At 30.8% G+C, this 14,169-nt stretch overlaps 1 protein-coding gene across 1 annotated transcript in view; it reads left to right on the top strand.

Annotated features, from left to right (window-relative positions):
* Positions 1–13,769, top strand: part of LOC127701816 (fibrocystin-L-like) — a 44,843-nt gene extending 31,074 nt beyond the window's left edge. Inside the window, exons 17-25 of the mRNA XM_052205782.1 lie at positions 2,905–3,032; positions 3,636–3,802; positions 4,537–4,788; positions 6,193–6,347; positions 7,543–7,662; positions 10,731–10,836; positions 11,388–11,651; positions 12,867–12,991; positions 13,761–13,769. Coding sequence (XP_052061742.1) covers positions 2,905–3,032; positions 3,636–3,802; positions 4,537–4,788; positions 6,193–6,347; positions 7,543–7,662; positions 10,731–10,836; positions 11,388–11,651; positions 12,867–12,991; positions 13,761–13,769 — 1,326 coding nt within the window. The remainder of the gene's footprint in view (positions 1–2,904; positions 3,033–3,635; positions 3,803–4,536; positions 4,789–6,192; positions 6,348–7,542; positions 7,663–10,730; positions 10,837–11,387; positions 11,652–12,866; positions 12,992–13,760) is intronic.
* The last annotated feature ends 400 nt before the right edge of the window (positions 13,770–14,169 follow it).

Here is a 14,169-nt window from a genome sequence, read left to right as displayed (position 1 = left end):
GTATATTTCCTTCCAATTTTTGAATTTTATTTATCAAAGCATTTTCCAATTTATTTTTTTCTTTCTTTTTATATGAGGCAAAGGAAATTGTTTTACCCCTTATTTCGGTCATTAATGTTTCTGAGAACAGTTTATCATTTATTTTGAATTGAATATGTAAGCAATCCACCTGATCTAGTGTGTCTCTATTGTATACTAAAGATTCATATTGATCCTTAATTTGTTTTATTTTTTCTTTGACAGTTTCAATATATTCTATATTATAGTGTTATTAACTGGCTGTTTCTGTATTGGCCCTGTTATAGATTCGAGGTTAGCTGTATTGGACCTGAGACTCAAGGAGTCGAGGGCCAATACAGCTGATCGAGAATCTATAACAGGGCCAATACAGGAACAGCCAGTTCATAACACTTTTATTAAATGATTTAAATTTTTCGATTAAACTAAGAAACTTACCGTGAAGAAGATACAGAAATTCATGACATTCACAAAGGATTTTTTGTCAACATTGAGTCATTGTCAGATGTAATTTCTTAATTCTCATCCAAGTACTTTATCTTATGCTATTACAATTCATTTTATCTAGCAAATATAAAGTAGCTGGGAAGAATAAATCAGACAGTTTAACTATTTTTACTCTTGGTTCGTCTGCGTTCTGTTGATTGATCAACGGAAATGAAACAGTGATAATAATCGAAAGCTGTACTCGAAAAGGCTGTGAAATATTTCCGTTTCAAGATACAAAACACTGAACATCATGTAATTTTTTTTCTATGATTTTAAGTTGAAAAATATGATACAAATGTATTTTATGCATAACGATACGTCCAAAGTCAAGCTTAGCGTAGGAAAATTGAAACCGGAAGTGAAAGTCCAGTATTAGCCCATGGGCCAATACAGCTTTTATCAGTATTGGCCCTGTTTTTTCCATATTGACCCTGTCCAAAAAGCAATATTAACTCCTGATTTATATTGACAGGGCAATGTCATCAGTATTACACATGCTGATTTATCCGTATTAGGGCTGATTTGCTCATATCATTTAATAATATACAGTAAACTATTATTAATTTCAATAAACCCTTGCCAATATTGAAATCACTTATTTTAAAGTGTAAAACTATTGGTGATTGATCAATTGTGTAGTGGTTTTGAAGTTCCACTTCTTTTATATTTTGATAGAAACATGAGATACAAGAAAAAAATCAAGCTTGCTTCGAAGGATCAATTTTTCTCCATGTATATCATTTCTTATCTTGGTAGAATTCTCGAAAGGGATCAATTAAATCATAAGTTATATTTTTTTCTTTAATTGTAATGTCAACACCGAGGAAATTTCCATTTTCATCTTTCTTTATTTTATTTATTTTACATTCAAGATAATTTGCAAATAAAATGATTAGAAGCAGAAGAGTTAAAATGCATACTCCTCCCCATTTATTTTACATTCAAGATAATTTGCAAATAAAATGATTAGAAGCAGAAGAGTTAAAATGCATACTCCTCCCCATTGGTTTCTAATAAAGGATTCATATCTTTGAGTAAAGTGCTTGTCTTGCAGACAATAAATATGACAGAGTTTTGATTTCAAGTATTCGAACACATCTCTCCATTTCACTCTAGAATTTAAACCTTGACAGTTGTATCAGAAAAGTTTTAATGTATCCTTAGTCATTTAGATAGCTAAGATATAGAATAAAAATTCCAGTTATAAATTTCATTCCTCTGATTACACTTTGACTCATACAACTTTCTGTGGAAACACAAAGCTGTAATATTGTACCTGTATAAACAAGATGATGTATAAATCTAACTTCATGCATCAATAAACCTTGGTAAAACACTGTGCAAACATAAAAATTGTAATGAATAAAAAAAGTCAGCATTACAAAAGTCATGATTGTCATATTATTATAAATTTTCTTTTTTGTACAACCAAAAAGAAATTTTGGATTACCTGTTTCGAAAGAAAAGGGTTAGGGGGGGAACCCAACAAATTTATACCCACTAAACTTAATTTCAACACTCAAAGGGAGATAATCCAAATCCAAACATATTATCTCCCCTTAACTGTAGGATTGCAGAACATTTTTTTTGTCAGTAAAGCAATTGTACAAATGATTGATGTGACCTTCTAGGTAGTATAGATAGAAACTTATAAAATGTGTGAGTTTTGTTTTGTTCAATATTGTGTAATTTGTCCAATTTGTCATTCTGAGGTTCTTTCAGTGTCTATTCTTATCATTTTTCTTATTTTTATTGTACAAATAAACAGGGCAAATACAAGTTTACTTTATAAAAATGGATTATTAATACACAGCATGTTGACATGTATCATTGCACTTGCATTACCTCGTATCGGTAGCTTACTTATAATAGTCTGTCTTTTATTGCCCATTAGGTTTATTTTAGTTCAGCTTATAACTATTAATATCAACCAACGATATAGGGAGTTCCCCACTGGCCACTATTGACATTTTGCTCTCTAATTGCTTAGTGAGATCATATGTGGGAAGGGAACCAATCAGAACAAGGCAATCATTTCAAATTATCCAATCAGCAGGGATAATTAATAATTATCATCCTTTTGTTTTAATTACTGCATGCCTCATTTAGGCATTCTAAATAATACAACTGCATGGAGCAGAGCATTGCAATTTAGCATTAGCAAATTTAAAATCCCATCCTCACCCACTCTATTTTATTTTTTATATAATGGGCAAATGTTTTTGTGTACTGATTTGAAATAAAGGAATCAAATTTATTAATATAGAATAGTTTTTGAAAAATACATCAACATTGAAATTTGTAATAGTTGTTATAATAACTAAATATTTTTTTTCTATTTAAGAATGATAAACAAACCTATCAACAAAATATTTTTCTATAATATATTTTTTGTAGCTATGCTTTGCATATCTGGGTAACCAGCTGAAAAATGGTATAGGAATTACCTACTCCTATGAAGATGTTAATGGTACAGTACACAATGCTACTAACAGTATTCCTCTGACATTTGAAAGAAAATCAGGGTAAATAGCTGGTTTATTTATCCTAATTTTAAACCAAATATTTTTTAGAGAGTGTATACTTGCATGCCTTTTGCAAGTAGAAAATCACTTGAATGTGTCAAACTTGGATCTTCTCTTTTATGAATACATAAACAAAGTTAGTATTCACGAAAAATAAATTACCTCAAAGATGTCTAGAAAGGCCTAATTGAAAAAAGTATCCACGAAAAAAATTTGGTGTACATTTATAGTTCAATTGTCCCCTTAGGAATACAAACACTTGGCTGTATACTTTACACCAAAACGCAAGGCAATGAAATGTTTTTGGGAACCATTGTCAAACATAGGGTCAGTTGTGAGGCAGGAAACTGCAAAGTCTAATCAATAAGCACAGCTATTAAATACATGTATCTATGATTTTACTACAAAAATCGTAGAAAGCAACAGAACATAGTATCTACATTTAATCTCTCTATTTGAAATGTTTCTCAAAGGGAGGTCTCTTTCTTTAGTGGTTTAAAAAGCTGATATCAATAAAAAAAAATGAAGGGGATTATAATTTGATTCTTCCATATTCCATAATGTATTCTGTTTTTTTTTTATTTTGTTGTTGTTCTATTTTAGATGGCATTATGTTTGTGTAGAAATATTCAGTGCTGTTAAAGGATTTCAACCACAAGGGTCGTCCTTTTACATGAGAAGGATATATGTTAGCAAGAATGATTATACAAGAAACTTTTATATTGATGATATCTATATAGGACGTGAACAACCCACAGAGAATGTTGAAGGTTCTTTTACTTTTAATTTTGTCAATACATGTTATGAAAACCATATTGTGTATTTGTAAATTGTTTTTTTTTTCTATCTCTTATGCCAATCGTCTGGTGTCTTTATTTCAAGTTTAAATCAGAATGGTTTTATAATAGCTCTCTTGAAAATCTAATTTAAAACACATGTGTGATGTACAACTTAACTGCACTTAATTTACATGGAAAAAAAAATTATTATTTACTTTTTTAATCAATCACACTGTTATTCCAATTTTCCTATTTTTCATGGGGCACTCTGGACATGGACCAGGTAACGTGACTTTCATTGTTTAAATTTTGTCAAAGTCTTTTTTAACAGTTTAAACAGTTCAGAAATAAATAGTAACATTGTCCTTGATCACTCTCAGAATTGATTGCTCTTGAGTTTTTTTCAAGTTAAAATATTCACAAACAAAACTTTAACAACACAACTTTTGATTGGTGTGTTTATTGGTAATGAGATAGTGTAATTGTTTTATTTGACAAGTTGATCAATAATGTTGGTTTTTTTTTACTAGAGACAACCTTTCACTGATGCAATAAGCTTAAGTATTTTACCAGATAATCAGTTTGCAGTGGTGAATTCAAACTGGAATTTGAAAAATTTGGTCGTTTTTTTTTATTTTAGTTTCATATACATGTATTATATTAATGAAGAATTATGTAAAACTTGACATTTGTTAAAATTGTTTGATTAATACTTTTTGTTGTAGTTGTAAATAGTTACAGAATGCTTCCTGTAAGTTTGGGCAGTACACGTATTGATAGAGTAGATGTGAGATCTACAGAAGGTCTTTTGGAGGTCACATTTGTACCATATCTATGTGGCCATAAAATACCACTATTAACTATAGAACCTGGACAGGTTGGATCAGGGGTACAAATAGATATTAAAAGATTACAGGCAGCTTCACCTCCTATCAGTGGAACATTCAGCATTACCTTTAAAAATAAAACCAAATCAGGTGAGATAACAAGCAGTTTATCCCCCTGTAAACCAAATATTCAGTTAAATTTTAAGTTGCAATTAAAGATAAAACAAAATTTGTTAATATCTTAAATGAAATTAACAACATTGCCTAGCTTGTGATTGACCAGTAAGATATGTTGGTCTAGAATAAAATAGAGTTTATTCATAGCTCATCAACATGTTACCATTCTTGATATGCATGTAATATTTTCCACTGGAATTTAATTGCCTAATATTAATCAAAATTCAGGTTGTATTTGGTAGACAGTTGTTCAAAGTAGTACATCTTCTTTATATATCACTTTAGCCAACAATCACTATAGTTTGGTGCTAATCTAACTTGAGATATGCTGTATGATTTAATTATGATTTACTTTCATAGTCTCTAACTATGATCTAGGTATTTGGTTGGTACTTTCTCCTTTCCATCATGTTATTAGGTTATAAGTTGATATTTAATTTAGTAGAAAGTTGGTTGAGACTTACTCCATTAGGTAATTGGTTGAGACTTACTCCATTAGGTAATTGGTTGAGACTAACTCCATTGTGAAAATATTTGAGACTTACTTCATAGGGAAGTTAATCGAGACTTGTATAAAAAATGTGGAGATTTGGTATGATTGTCAATGAGACAGCTATTAACCGGATTTAAAATGAAGTGGTGGTAAGCAATTATAGGCCACTGTACGGCATACAACAATGAGGAAAAGCAATACAATATATTCAGCTATAAAAGGACCTTACTTACTCCATTTAGTAATTAATTGAGACTTACTTCATTATTTCGTCAGTTGTGACTTTAATTATTACTCCATTATGTAAATGGTTGAGACTTACTCCATCAGGTAATTATTTGAGACTTATTGCATTATCTAGTTGGTTGTGACTTACTTCATTAGTTCCTCAGTTGAGACTTACTCCATTATGTAAATGTTTGAGACTTACTCCATCAGGTAATTGGTTGAGACCTATTGCATTATCTACTTTGTTGAGACTTACAGTACTTCATTAGTTACTTAGGTACTCGTTTGAGACTCACCTCATTGTTGCTGGTTTAGACACACTCCATCATAGTTGGTTGAAACACACTCCATTAAGTACATGGTTGTGAATCATGCCATTAGGCAATTAGTTTAAGCTCTTTTAATAAGATAGAGAGGGATGTGATTTACTTGATTCATTTTAACAAATATCAAAAGGGCTGTAAAGTTATTTTCATTTTGGTGAACAAAAAATAGATAAAAATCCAGCTCAGCCTGTCGTGTGTTATACAAATCAGGATTCATATTCATATATCCACATGTGTAATATTTGCCGCTGGATGTTAATCACCAATCCATTCATCCATCCTGCAAAATTCTTGACAGCACTTTTGACAAATTGTGACTTGATATTTTAGGTATTCCACATGATACAAGCTCTGCAGCATTGACTGATATTTTGGAATCAATAGATGGTATTGGAGCTATTTCTATATATCGATATGGTACCTGTTCAAATTTTGACTACCATATAAGATTTACAACATTAGCTGGTGACCAGCCTCAAATACAGGTACTGCTTTTTTGACAATAAGTGTATATTAAAACTATTCAAAGCAACATAAATATTGTGGTGAAAGTCCATTCAATTTATATTGTAATACCCCAAATCACATTGTTCAACAGTTTGTCCTTTCATAACTATCGTAACTTATTACTCAACTTGTGTTTTAAGAATGATTTGATATGAGTGGGGCTATATTGCATTCACCTTTTCGGTAGGTTGGTTCCTCACTTTTTCTCTGATGTGACTATTTAACCAATGCTTTTGAAATTTTGATATGTTTTCACTGAAGACAAAACAGAGGTCAATTTTGATATTGACAATATTCACGTTTGCCATCCAGGAGTTATGGTCCTTGATTGATTTGTAAATGGCACTTTATGCAGATTCCTGGCTTCAACCTGAGAATGTTTGATACAATCCTTTCAAATTTAAAAAAAAAATTATTACAAAATGGAGGTCAAGATTGATTTTGATGATTTCACTTTTTGCTGTGAAGGAGTTATGGCCCTCAATTGCTTTAACAATGACATGAATAAATGTAAAATAAACAACAGTTTGATGTCATTTTGAATTTTTTTATTAATATTTTGAATGTACTTACTATTTTCATTACACATTTCTCCCTATTTGATAAGAAGATTGACAGTATTGGGTTGTAATGTGTGAGGAATTTTCAGATATATGTCGGACACCTACTTTCTGTTGGTTAATACTTGGTGTCTTCAAATATTTGTCTAGTATTACTGTACAGCTTGACTTCTTATATGGCCTGCAGCTTGACAGTCATAACATGTGAGCACTTTTCAGACCTGTCAGACACCTACTTCCTGTTTTCTGATATTTTGAATTACAAATGAGGGTATGCATAGTTGATATTAGCAGCACTGAAAATAGTGGTTTGAAGTCTTAAGATTTCAGAAAACATAAATTCTTCTCTGTATTTTTTTTATATCTTGCATGAGTAAAACAAATCCAGAATATGTCTATAGCACTGAATCAGTATGATCTGTAATAAGATGCTGATTAAGAAAGTTTGTAAGTTAGTAAACTATGAATGGCATGCAACAAAAATGACAGGGATGGTCTTGAGACAAATTCCACATTACCATTAACAATTTGGAGAGGAATTTACAAATCCCTTATAGATATCCATATACTTGACTCAATGTTTGTATAATATTTCTCTGTCCACTTTTGTCAGGTTAACTCATCTTTGGCCGGGAGGAAAGTTGTTGTTAATGTATACACCCTAACTAATGGTGGATTATGGTACAATCCAATCCCAGGAGATATGTTATATACAGATCATAGTAAACCTCAGGTTTGTCAAACTAGTATTGCTTAAGACTTTGTATACATTTTTATTTGTTTGAACTTTTGCTTGTGTTAGAGATGTGATATGGCAAAAGTCAGTAAATTCTTAGAATAAAAGAGACACAAACACATACACCAAGAAATATCATGATTACCTTTGATTAAGGTAGTATGGGGATCTTTCTCCATCTTTGATAGTAAAATAGCAGAAAGACTATTGGTCCATATATGTTATGAAATAATCAAGTTTTGAGGCGAAAATGCAATTTGTTTTAAAACTTTTTTATGCCCCCGCATTAGCAGAGGGGGCATTAAGTTTTACCCTTGTCGGTCTGTACGTCCCAAAGTTGGTTTCCGTTCTCTAACTTTAGTTTGCCTCAACCAATTGTTATGAAACTTATACACAATGCTTATTACCACAATATACAGATCAAGTTTGAATTTTGGTGCCATCACTTTTACTGTTCTAGAGTTATGCCCTTTACAAATGGAAAAATTGCTAAATTTTTCATTTTTTTTTCTAAATATCAAGTAATTTTTAAAATTGGAGTTATCTTCCTTTGTACATGATTATAGTTGAATCAACTACAATCAATGCTTTATACAATGCAATGTTTAATTTTGCCTTCCACTGATAAATTAAAGCAATTTTTACCCTTCATTCCTAAAAATATTTCAAAGTCTTCTTTGAAAATTGGAGTTATCTTTTTTTGTGCATAATGGTAGTTGAATTAACTACAACCAATGCTTTATACAATGCAATATTCAATTTTACTTCCTACTGATAAATTAAAGCAATCTTTACCATTCAGTGCTTACAAGCTGTTTGATTACCGTTCTAGGGTTATGCCCCTTTACAAATGAAAAAATTGCTGAATTTTTCGTTTCCATTCTATAACTTGAGTTTGTCTTAAAGCTAAATGTAATTTCTAAAAATATCAATGTCTTTATTCAAGTAATTTTTAAATTTGGAGTTATCTTCCTTTGTCCATGATTATAGTTGAATCAACTACAATCAATGCTTTATTCAATGCAATGTTTAATTTTGCCTTCCACTGATAAATTAAAGCAATTTTTACCCTTCATTCCTAAAAATATTTCAAAGTCTTCTTTGAAAATTGGAGTTATCTTTTTTTGTGCATAATGGTAGTTGAATTAACTACAACCAATGCTTTATACAATGCAATATTCAATTTTACTTCCTACTGATAAATTAAAGCAATCTTTACCATTCAGTGCTTACAAGCTGTTTGATTACCGTTCTAGGGTTATGCCCCTTTACAAATGAAAAAATTGCTGAATTTTTCGTTTCCATTCTATAACTTGAGTTTGTCTTAAAGCTAAATGTAATTTCTAAAAATATCAATGTCTTTATTCAAGTAATTTTTAAATTTGGAGTTATCTTCCTTTGTCCATGATTATAGTTGAATCAACTACAATCAATGCTTTATTCAATGCAATGTTTAATTTTGCCTTCCACTGATAAAACACAGATCAAGTTGAATTTGGGTAGTGTCACTTTAACCATTATTAAGTTATGCCCCTTTATAAATCGAAAGATTGCAAAATTTTTAGTTTCCATTCTGTAACTTAAGTTTGCCCCAACCAAACATTATGAAACCTATACACAATATTCATTACCACAAAACTAAGATCAAGTACATTTTTTTTGTTTCCGTTCTCTAACTTTAGTTTGCCTCAACCTTATGTTATGAAACTTATACACAATGCTTATTACTATATAATACAAATTAAGTACGAAATTTGGTGGCGTCACTTTTACCATTGTTGAGTTATGTCCCTTTATAAACATAAAAATTGCTGAATTTTTTTTTTTTCGTTCTCTAACTTTAGTTTGTCTCAACCAAGTGTTATGAAACATATACACAACCCTTCTAGAGTTATTCGTGTTTAAAAATAGAAAAATTGCTGAATTTTTAGTTTCTGTTCTCTAAAGTTAGCCTCAACCAAATGTTATGAGACTTACACACAATGCTTATTACCACAAAACTCAGACCAAGTTCAAATTTGGGTAGCATCACTTTTACCGTTCTTCAGTTATGTCCCTTTATAATTATATGATATGCAAGCAGGGGCATCATCTGTGTCCACATGTGGACACAATCCACATTTATTTATTTTAATGAAGAGAATTATGTGATTTTATCTGATTATTTTGACTGTTTTTAAAAGCACTGAAAATGTTTTGGGAAGGAAATAAGGAAGGAGATGGCTAAGATAATTTAATTCTTTTGAAAGAATGTAGAGATATTTTCTTTTTTGTATTTTAGCAAGGAGTATGGTGACAATATTTTTTTTTTTAATTTCGATAAAGCATTTTATGAGAGCTATCTTCACATATTTTATTCCAAAATTCTGTCATTAAGTTTTCTTTCAATTCACAAAATAAAGCTTTTTCCCTGTATATTTTTACAAATTGTGTAAATTTTTCACAACTTGTATCTTAAAAACATTTTTTTTTATCATTATATTTTTGAAAATATCACAATATAAACTACATTTTGACAAAGTCATTTTCTATGTATACCCCAATACTACATTGTGTGAAGTTTGAATACAATCTATGACCATGTGTGCCACACAGAGTCTAAATAGTTACATAGAACAGAACCAGGATTAGTTTATAAAATTTCAATGTTACTTTGGTATCCTCAATAAAAAATTATAACAAAATGGCTTTCTAAGATATCTCATAAAGTGGCTTAAGAATCTTAAGATTTGTAAGGCTTGTTAAATTTTTTTTTTATGATAATTGAATACTTTATATTTTAGAAGCTGTATATACACACTGGGTTCATTAATTTTCATGGATTTAGGAAAACTTTATTTTTTCTTCGATTCTTTATTTTTTGTTGTTTTATCTATATACAAGTCTACATAAAATTTGGGCCTTGTTAAACACTTAAATTCCTGGTTAATTTATACCCAAGAGATCCATGAAAATCAGTATCTGATGAATCCACAGATGTATGTATAAGATTAAACAAATGATAACAATAACCATGGAATGAAAAGTCCCAGCATAGATTTTTACCTGTCAGTGCTATTTTATAGGTACTAGCATATGTAAATGATGTTCCTACACTATGTACAGATGACTGTAGTTATGAATGGTCAGCTGCAAGTACACCAACAATTACTGCAATAAGTCCTGTTACAGGTATGTATATATACTGTAAATCAACTTATTTTTGTGGATACTTTATTTCAAGTTTTCTCTTTCTAGCTGACTTCATGGCTATCAATTTTCACCATTTTTTCAATGTATAGATTTGAGGATAGATCCAAGATTTACATATTTGTGACTACTTATATTCCTGATTATCTTTTTTCTCACGAAAATAAATTGCAAAATTTAGTTGATTTACAGTATACTGTCGAAAGAGTACCACAATAAATATAGTTAGCATGAAAAGGAATATGGAATGATATTCAAGAGATAACATGATAAACTTTTATTGCTCTTCATTTGAAATTCACGAGGAAGTCCTTAATAACGGAGAGAGAGAAGACACACCTTAAAAGTACAATTAAGATTGCCTGGAGTAATGAGATACCCTTTTGTTTCTTTGGTTAAACGAAATGTCTGAAATTGCAAATAAAGAAACAAGAAAAAAAGATTTCTTTCACAATCCCCAGACTTCTACAATGATTCCTGATTATTTATAGATTACTAATATATTAGCTTAAAATTATATACCAATCTTTTAGGTGCAAATGGGACAGAAATACAAATCACCGGTACTAAACTTGGATCCGACAATAGTGCAGTGACTATAGGGGGAGTACCATGTGTGATAACAGCCATTACAACAACCTCAATCACTTGTACTGTCGGTGAGGGATCTTATGGAACCTATGAAGTCGAAGTTATCGATGGTGGAAAAGGGAAGGCTCTACACAATGGTGCAACTAAAACTTTCACTTATTCGATGGCAATAACTGATATCAGTCCAACCTTTGGAACTATTGGTGGTAAGAATTAAATTAGACATGGGAATCAAAGAAGATGAGTGGGATGTTATGTTTTCATGTCATGCTTTGATGAAGTCATTTTGTTTAAATTATCTTTTTTATTATCATATTTGTACAGAAACATCCTTGGAAGTAGTTACATGTCAAAATATTTACAAAAAGAAAAAGAGTAAAAGTCTGACAATGTGTCATGACAGTTTAAAGTCAGATGAAACTTCAAATTAAAAAAAATTGATGCACATGTTTTTTTATAACTAAATGGCTAGTTTTTACTATAAAACTTATGTACACATACTTTTTCTGAAGAAAATTCTTTAGTTTATCCAAATTTAGAAGAAATTTTCTTTTTTTAATTATTGGCTTTCCAGACAATAATTCGCAGATATGATTTCCATATGCAGTGACCTCAGCGTGACCTTTCTCATAAAAATCCGATGATCGCAATATGCAAGTGCGAAGGGGAAAACCAAATTGTCAGAGAGAGTCAACAAACGTAAACATTGCTCCATCATCGATATAAACTATATCTTATTGTACATGTTATACACGTGCTTACCTCAATATCCATGCTTCTTTGTTGATTGTTTACAAAGGTGACAATTGGTAAACTTCGGCTTCAAAACACAACAAATGATTAGCTGCCATATTTTCACATCAACACTGACCGAGTGAAATATTTTTTTGACGATTATATGATATGGATGCGTAAAAAATGATAAAATCATGCACAGAAGATTAAGTTTATGATATATGCATGCATTGGTTCAAGAATTGGATTGACATTATTTTTCACCAGTCACTCGTTTCATATGACTTTAAGGGACACAGGTATAAATATTTTTCTAAAGATCCTTGTTAAGAAATTATTAAGAAACTAAGGTTCCAACTCCCTCAGGCAAAGTTGACCGTTGATTTCTTAAAATAAAAATTGTATGGATCGTTGCATTGTAAGCTATCTCATGTTCACATCTTATTTAGAATATTTATCATAAAAGTTTCAAAGAACAAAAACTTTTGTTGGAGTTATAGCCCTTGGAAAGATCAAATATAAGTGTCTACAGAAGTTATTTGAAAGCTGTTCTTTTATATAACTTTTCTAAAGTGAATTTGTATGGTAAAACAAAAGATGCCAAATAATTTCATTCACCAAAATATAAATACATTGACGATACAACAGTTTTTAAAGTATTTTGTTCTGACACATGTATTTTTTAGGAGGAATAACTTTAGCATTAAGTGGCTATGGTTTTAGTCCCAATGCTGAGGTCACAATAGGGAGCAAGGCCTGTGAAGTAACCAGTACAGGTCCAGTAGAGATTGATTGTATTATACCAGAACATGTGAGTAACATTTCTCCTTCCATTGTAAATACAAAATACTGAGTCGGGGTTCAGCTGGCCCCTAAACAATAACGTATACTTCCATTATAAATACAAAATACGGAGTCGGGGTTCAGCTGGCCCCTAAACAATAATGTATACTTCCATTATAAATACAAAATACGGAGTCGGGGTTCAGCTGGCCCCTAAACAATAATGTATATTAGTTCAGCTAAATGGACGCCACACTAAACTACAAAACATACAAATGAACCAAAATTTTAAAAAAAACACAGAAAACTGTATACACAGAGGTTAGAGTTTATTGACTTGGGACAGGTGCAAAATTTTTTTTTGAGTTCTCAACCTTCCACCTATACCTCTAGCCAATATTGAATAAACAAACACGCAGCAATACGCACCGTAAAACTCAATTTAAAAGAAGTCTGAGTCTGATATTAGCATAAGTAGCAGAAAAAATTAAGCAAAAGTATGTCTCCGTTTGTATAGTCTTTGTCTACTGTGCAAAATCAACTACAGACTTTTTATAAATATAAAACAGGTTGGATGTTTTAACCTTTGAAATAGCAAATCAAATAATGAAACAATATGAAAATAAGGAGATTTTATATGATTGTCATTGAGCCAACTATCATACAATCTAGATAAAATAGATATAGACAACTATAGGCCTTCAACAATAAGCAAACCTGTAATGCACAGTCAGCTACAAAAGGACTGCCCCAAAATGACTAAATGTGAAAACACTACATTGATTTTGTTTTTGAAGAATTATTGAATATGTATTGTTATGTACTCATTATCCTACATCCTTTGGTTACCGTTTACTTGTATTTTGGTATTGCATAAAGTCATGGCCTTTTCAGACTGTTTATAACTTCTTTACACTAAACCCGTTTGATGTGTACTGATTGATACTTTAGTCCAGGAGAACATGATTTGTCTATTAGTTGTAATTAGCTTTGAAATATCTTAGTAATTGCAAGAACTAGTATATCAGTGCTTTTTGTCTTTTTTCTGTGCTTGGTACCAATCTTTTGTTAAGCCATTTGCAACTGATTTTTATAGTTTTTGTCCCACCTTGACGGAGTCAAAAAGCAAGGTATGCTGTTTCGGTCAGCAGCGGCGTCAACAATTTATTAGTTTGTGATTAGGTCAGTTTATGTAGAACTTCTAGT

Source organism: Mytilus californianus, unplaced genomic scaffold (genome assembly GCF_021869535.1).
Source record: "Mytilus californianus isolate M0D057914Y unplaced genomic scaffold, xbMytCali1.0.p SCAF_5, whole genome shotgun sequence".
NCBI classification, from domain to species: Eukaryota; Metazoa; Mollusca; class Bivalvia; order Mytilida; family Mytilidae; genus Mytilus; species Mytilus californianus.
Note: the sequence above shows the minus strand (reverse complement) of the source record. Positions and strands in the feature narration are given on the sequence as shown.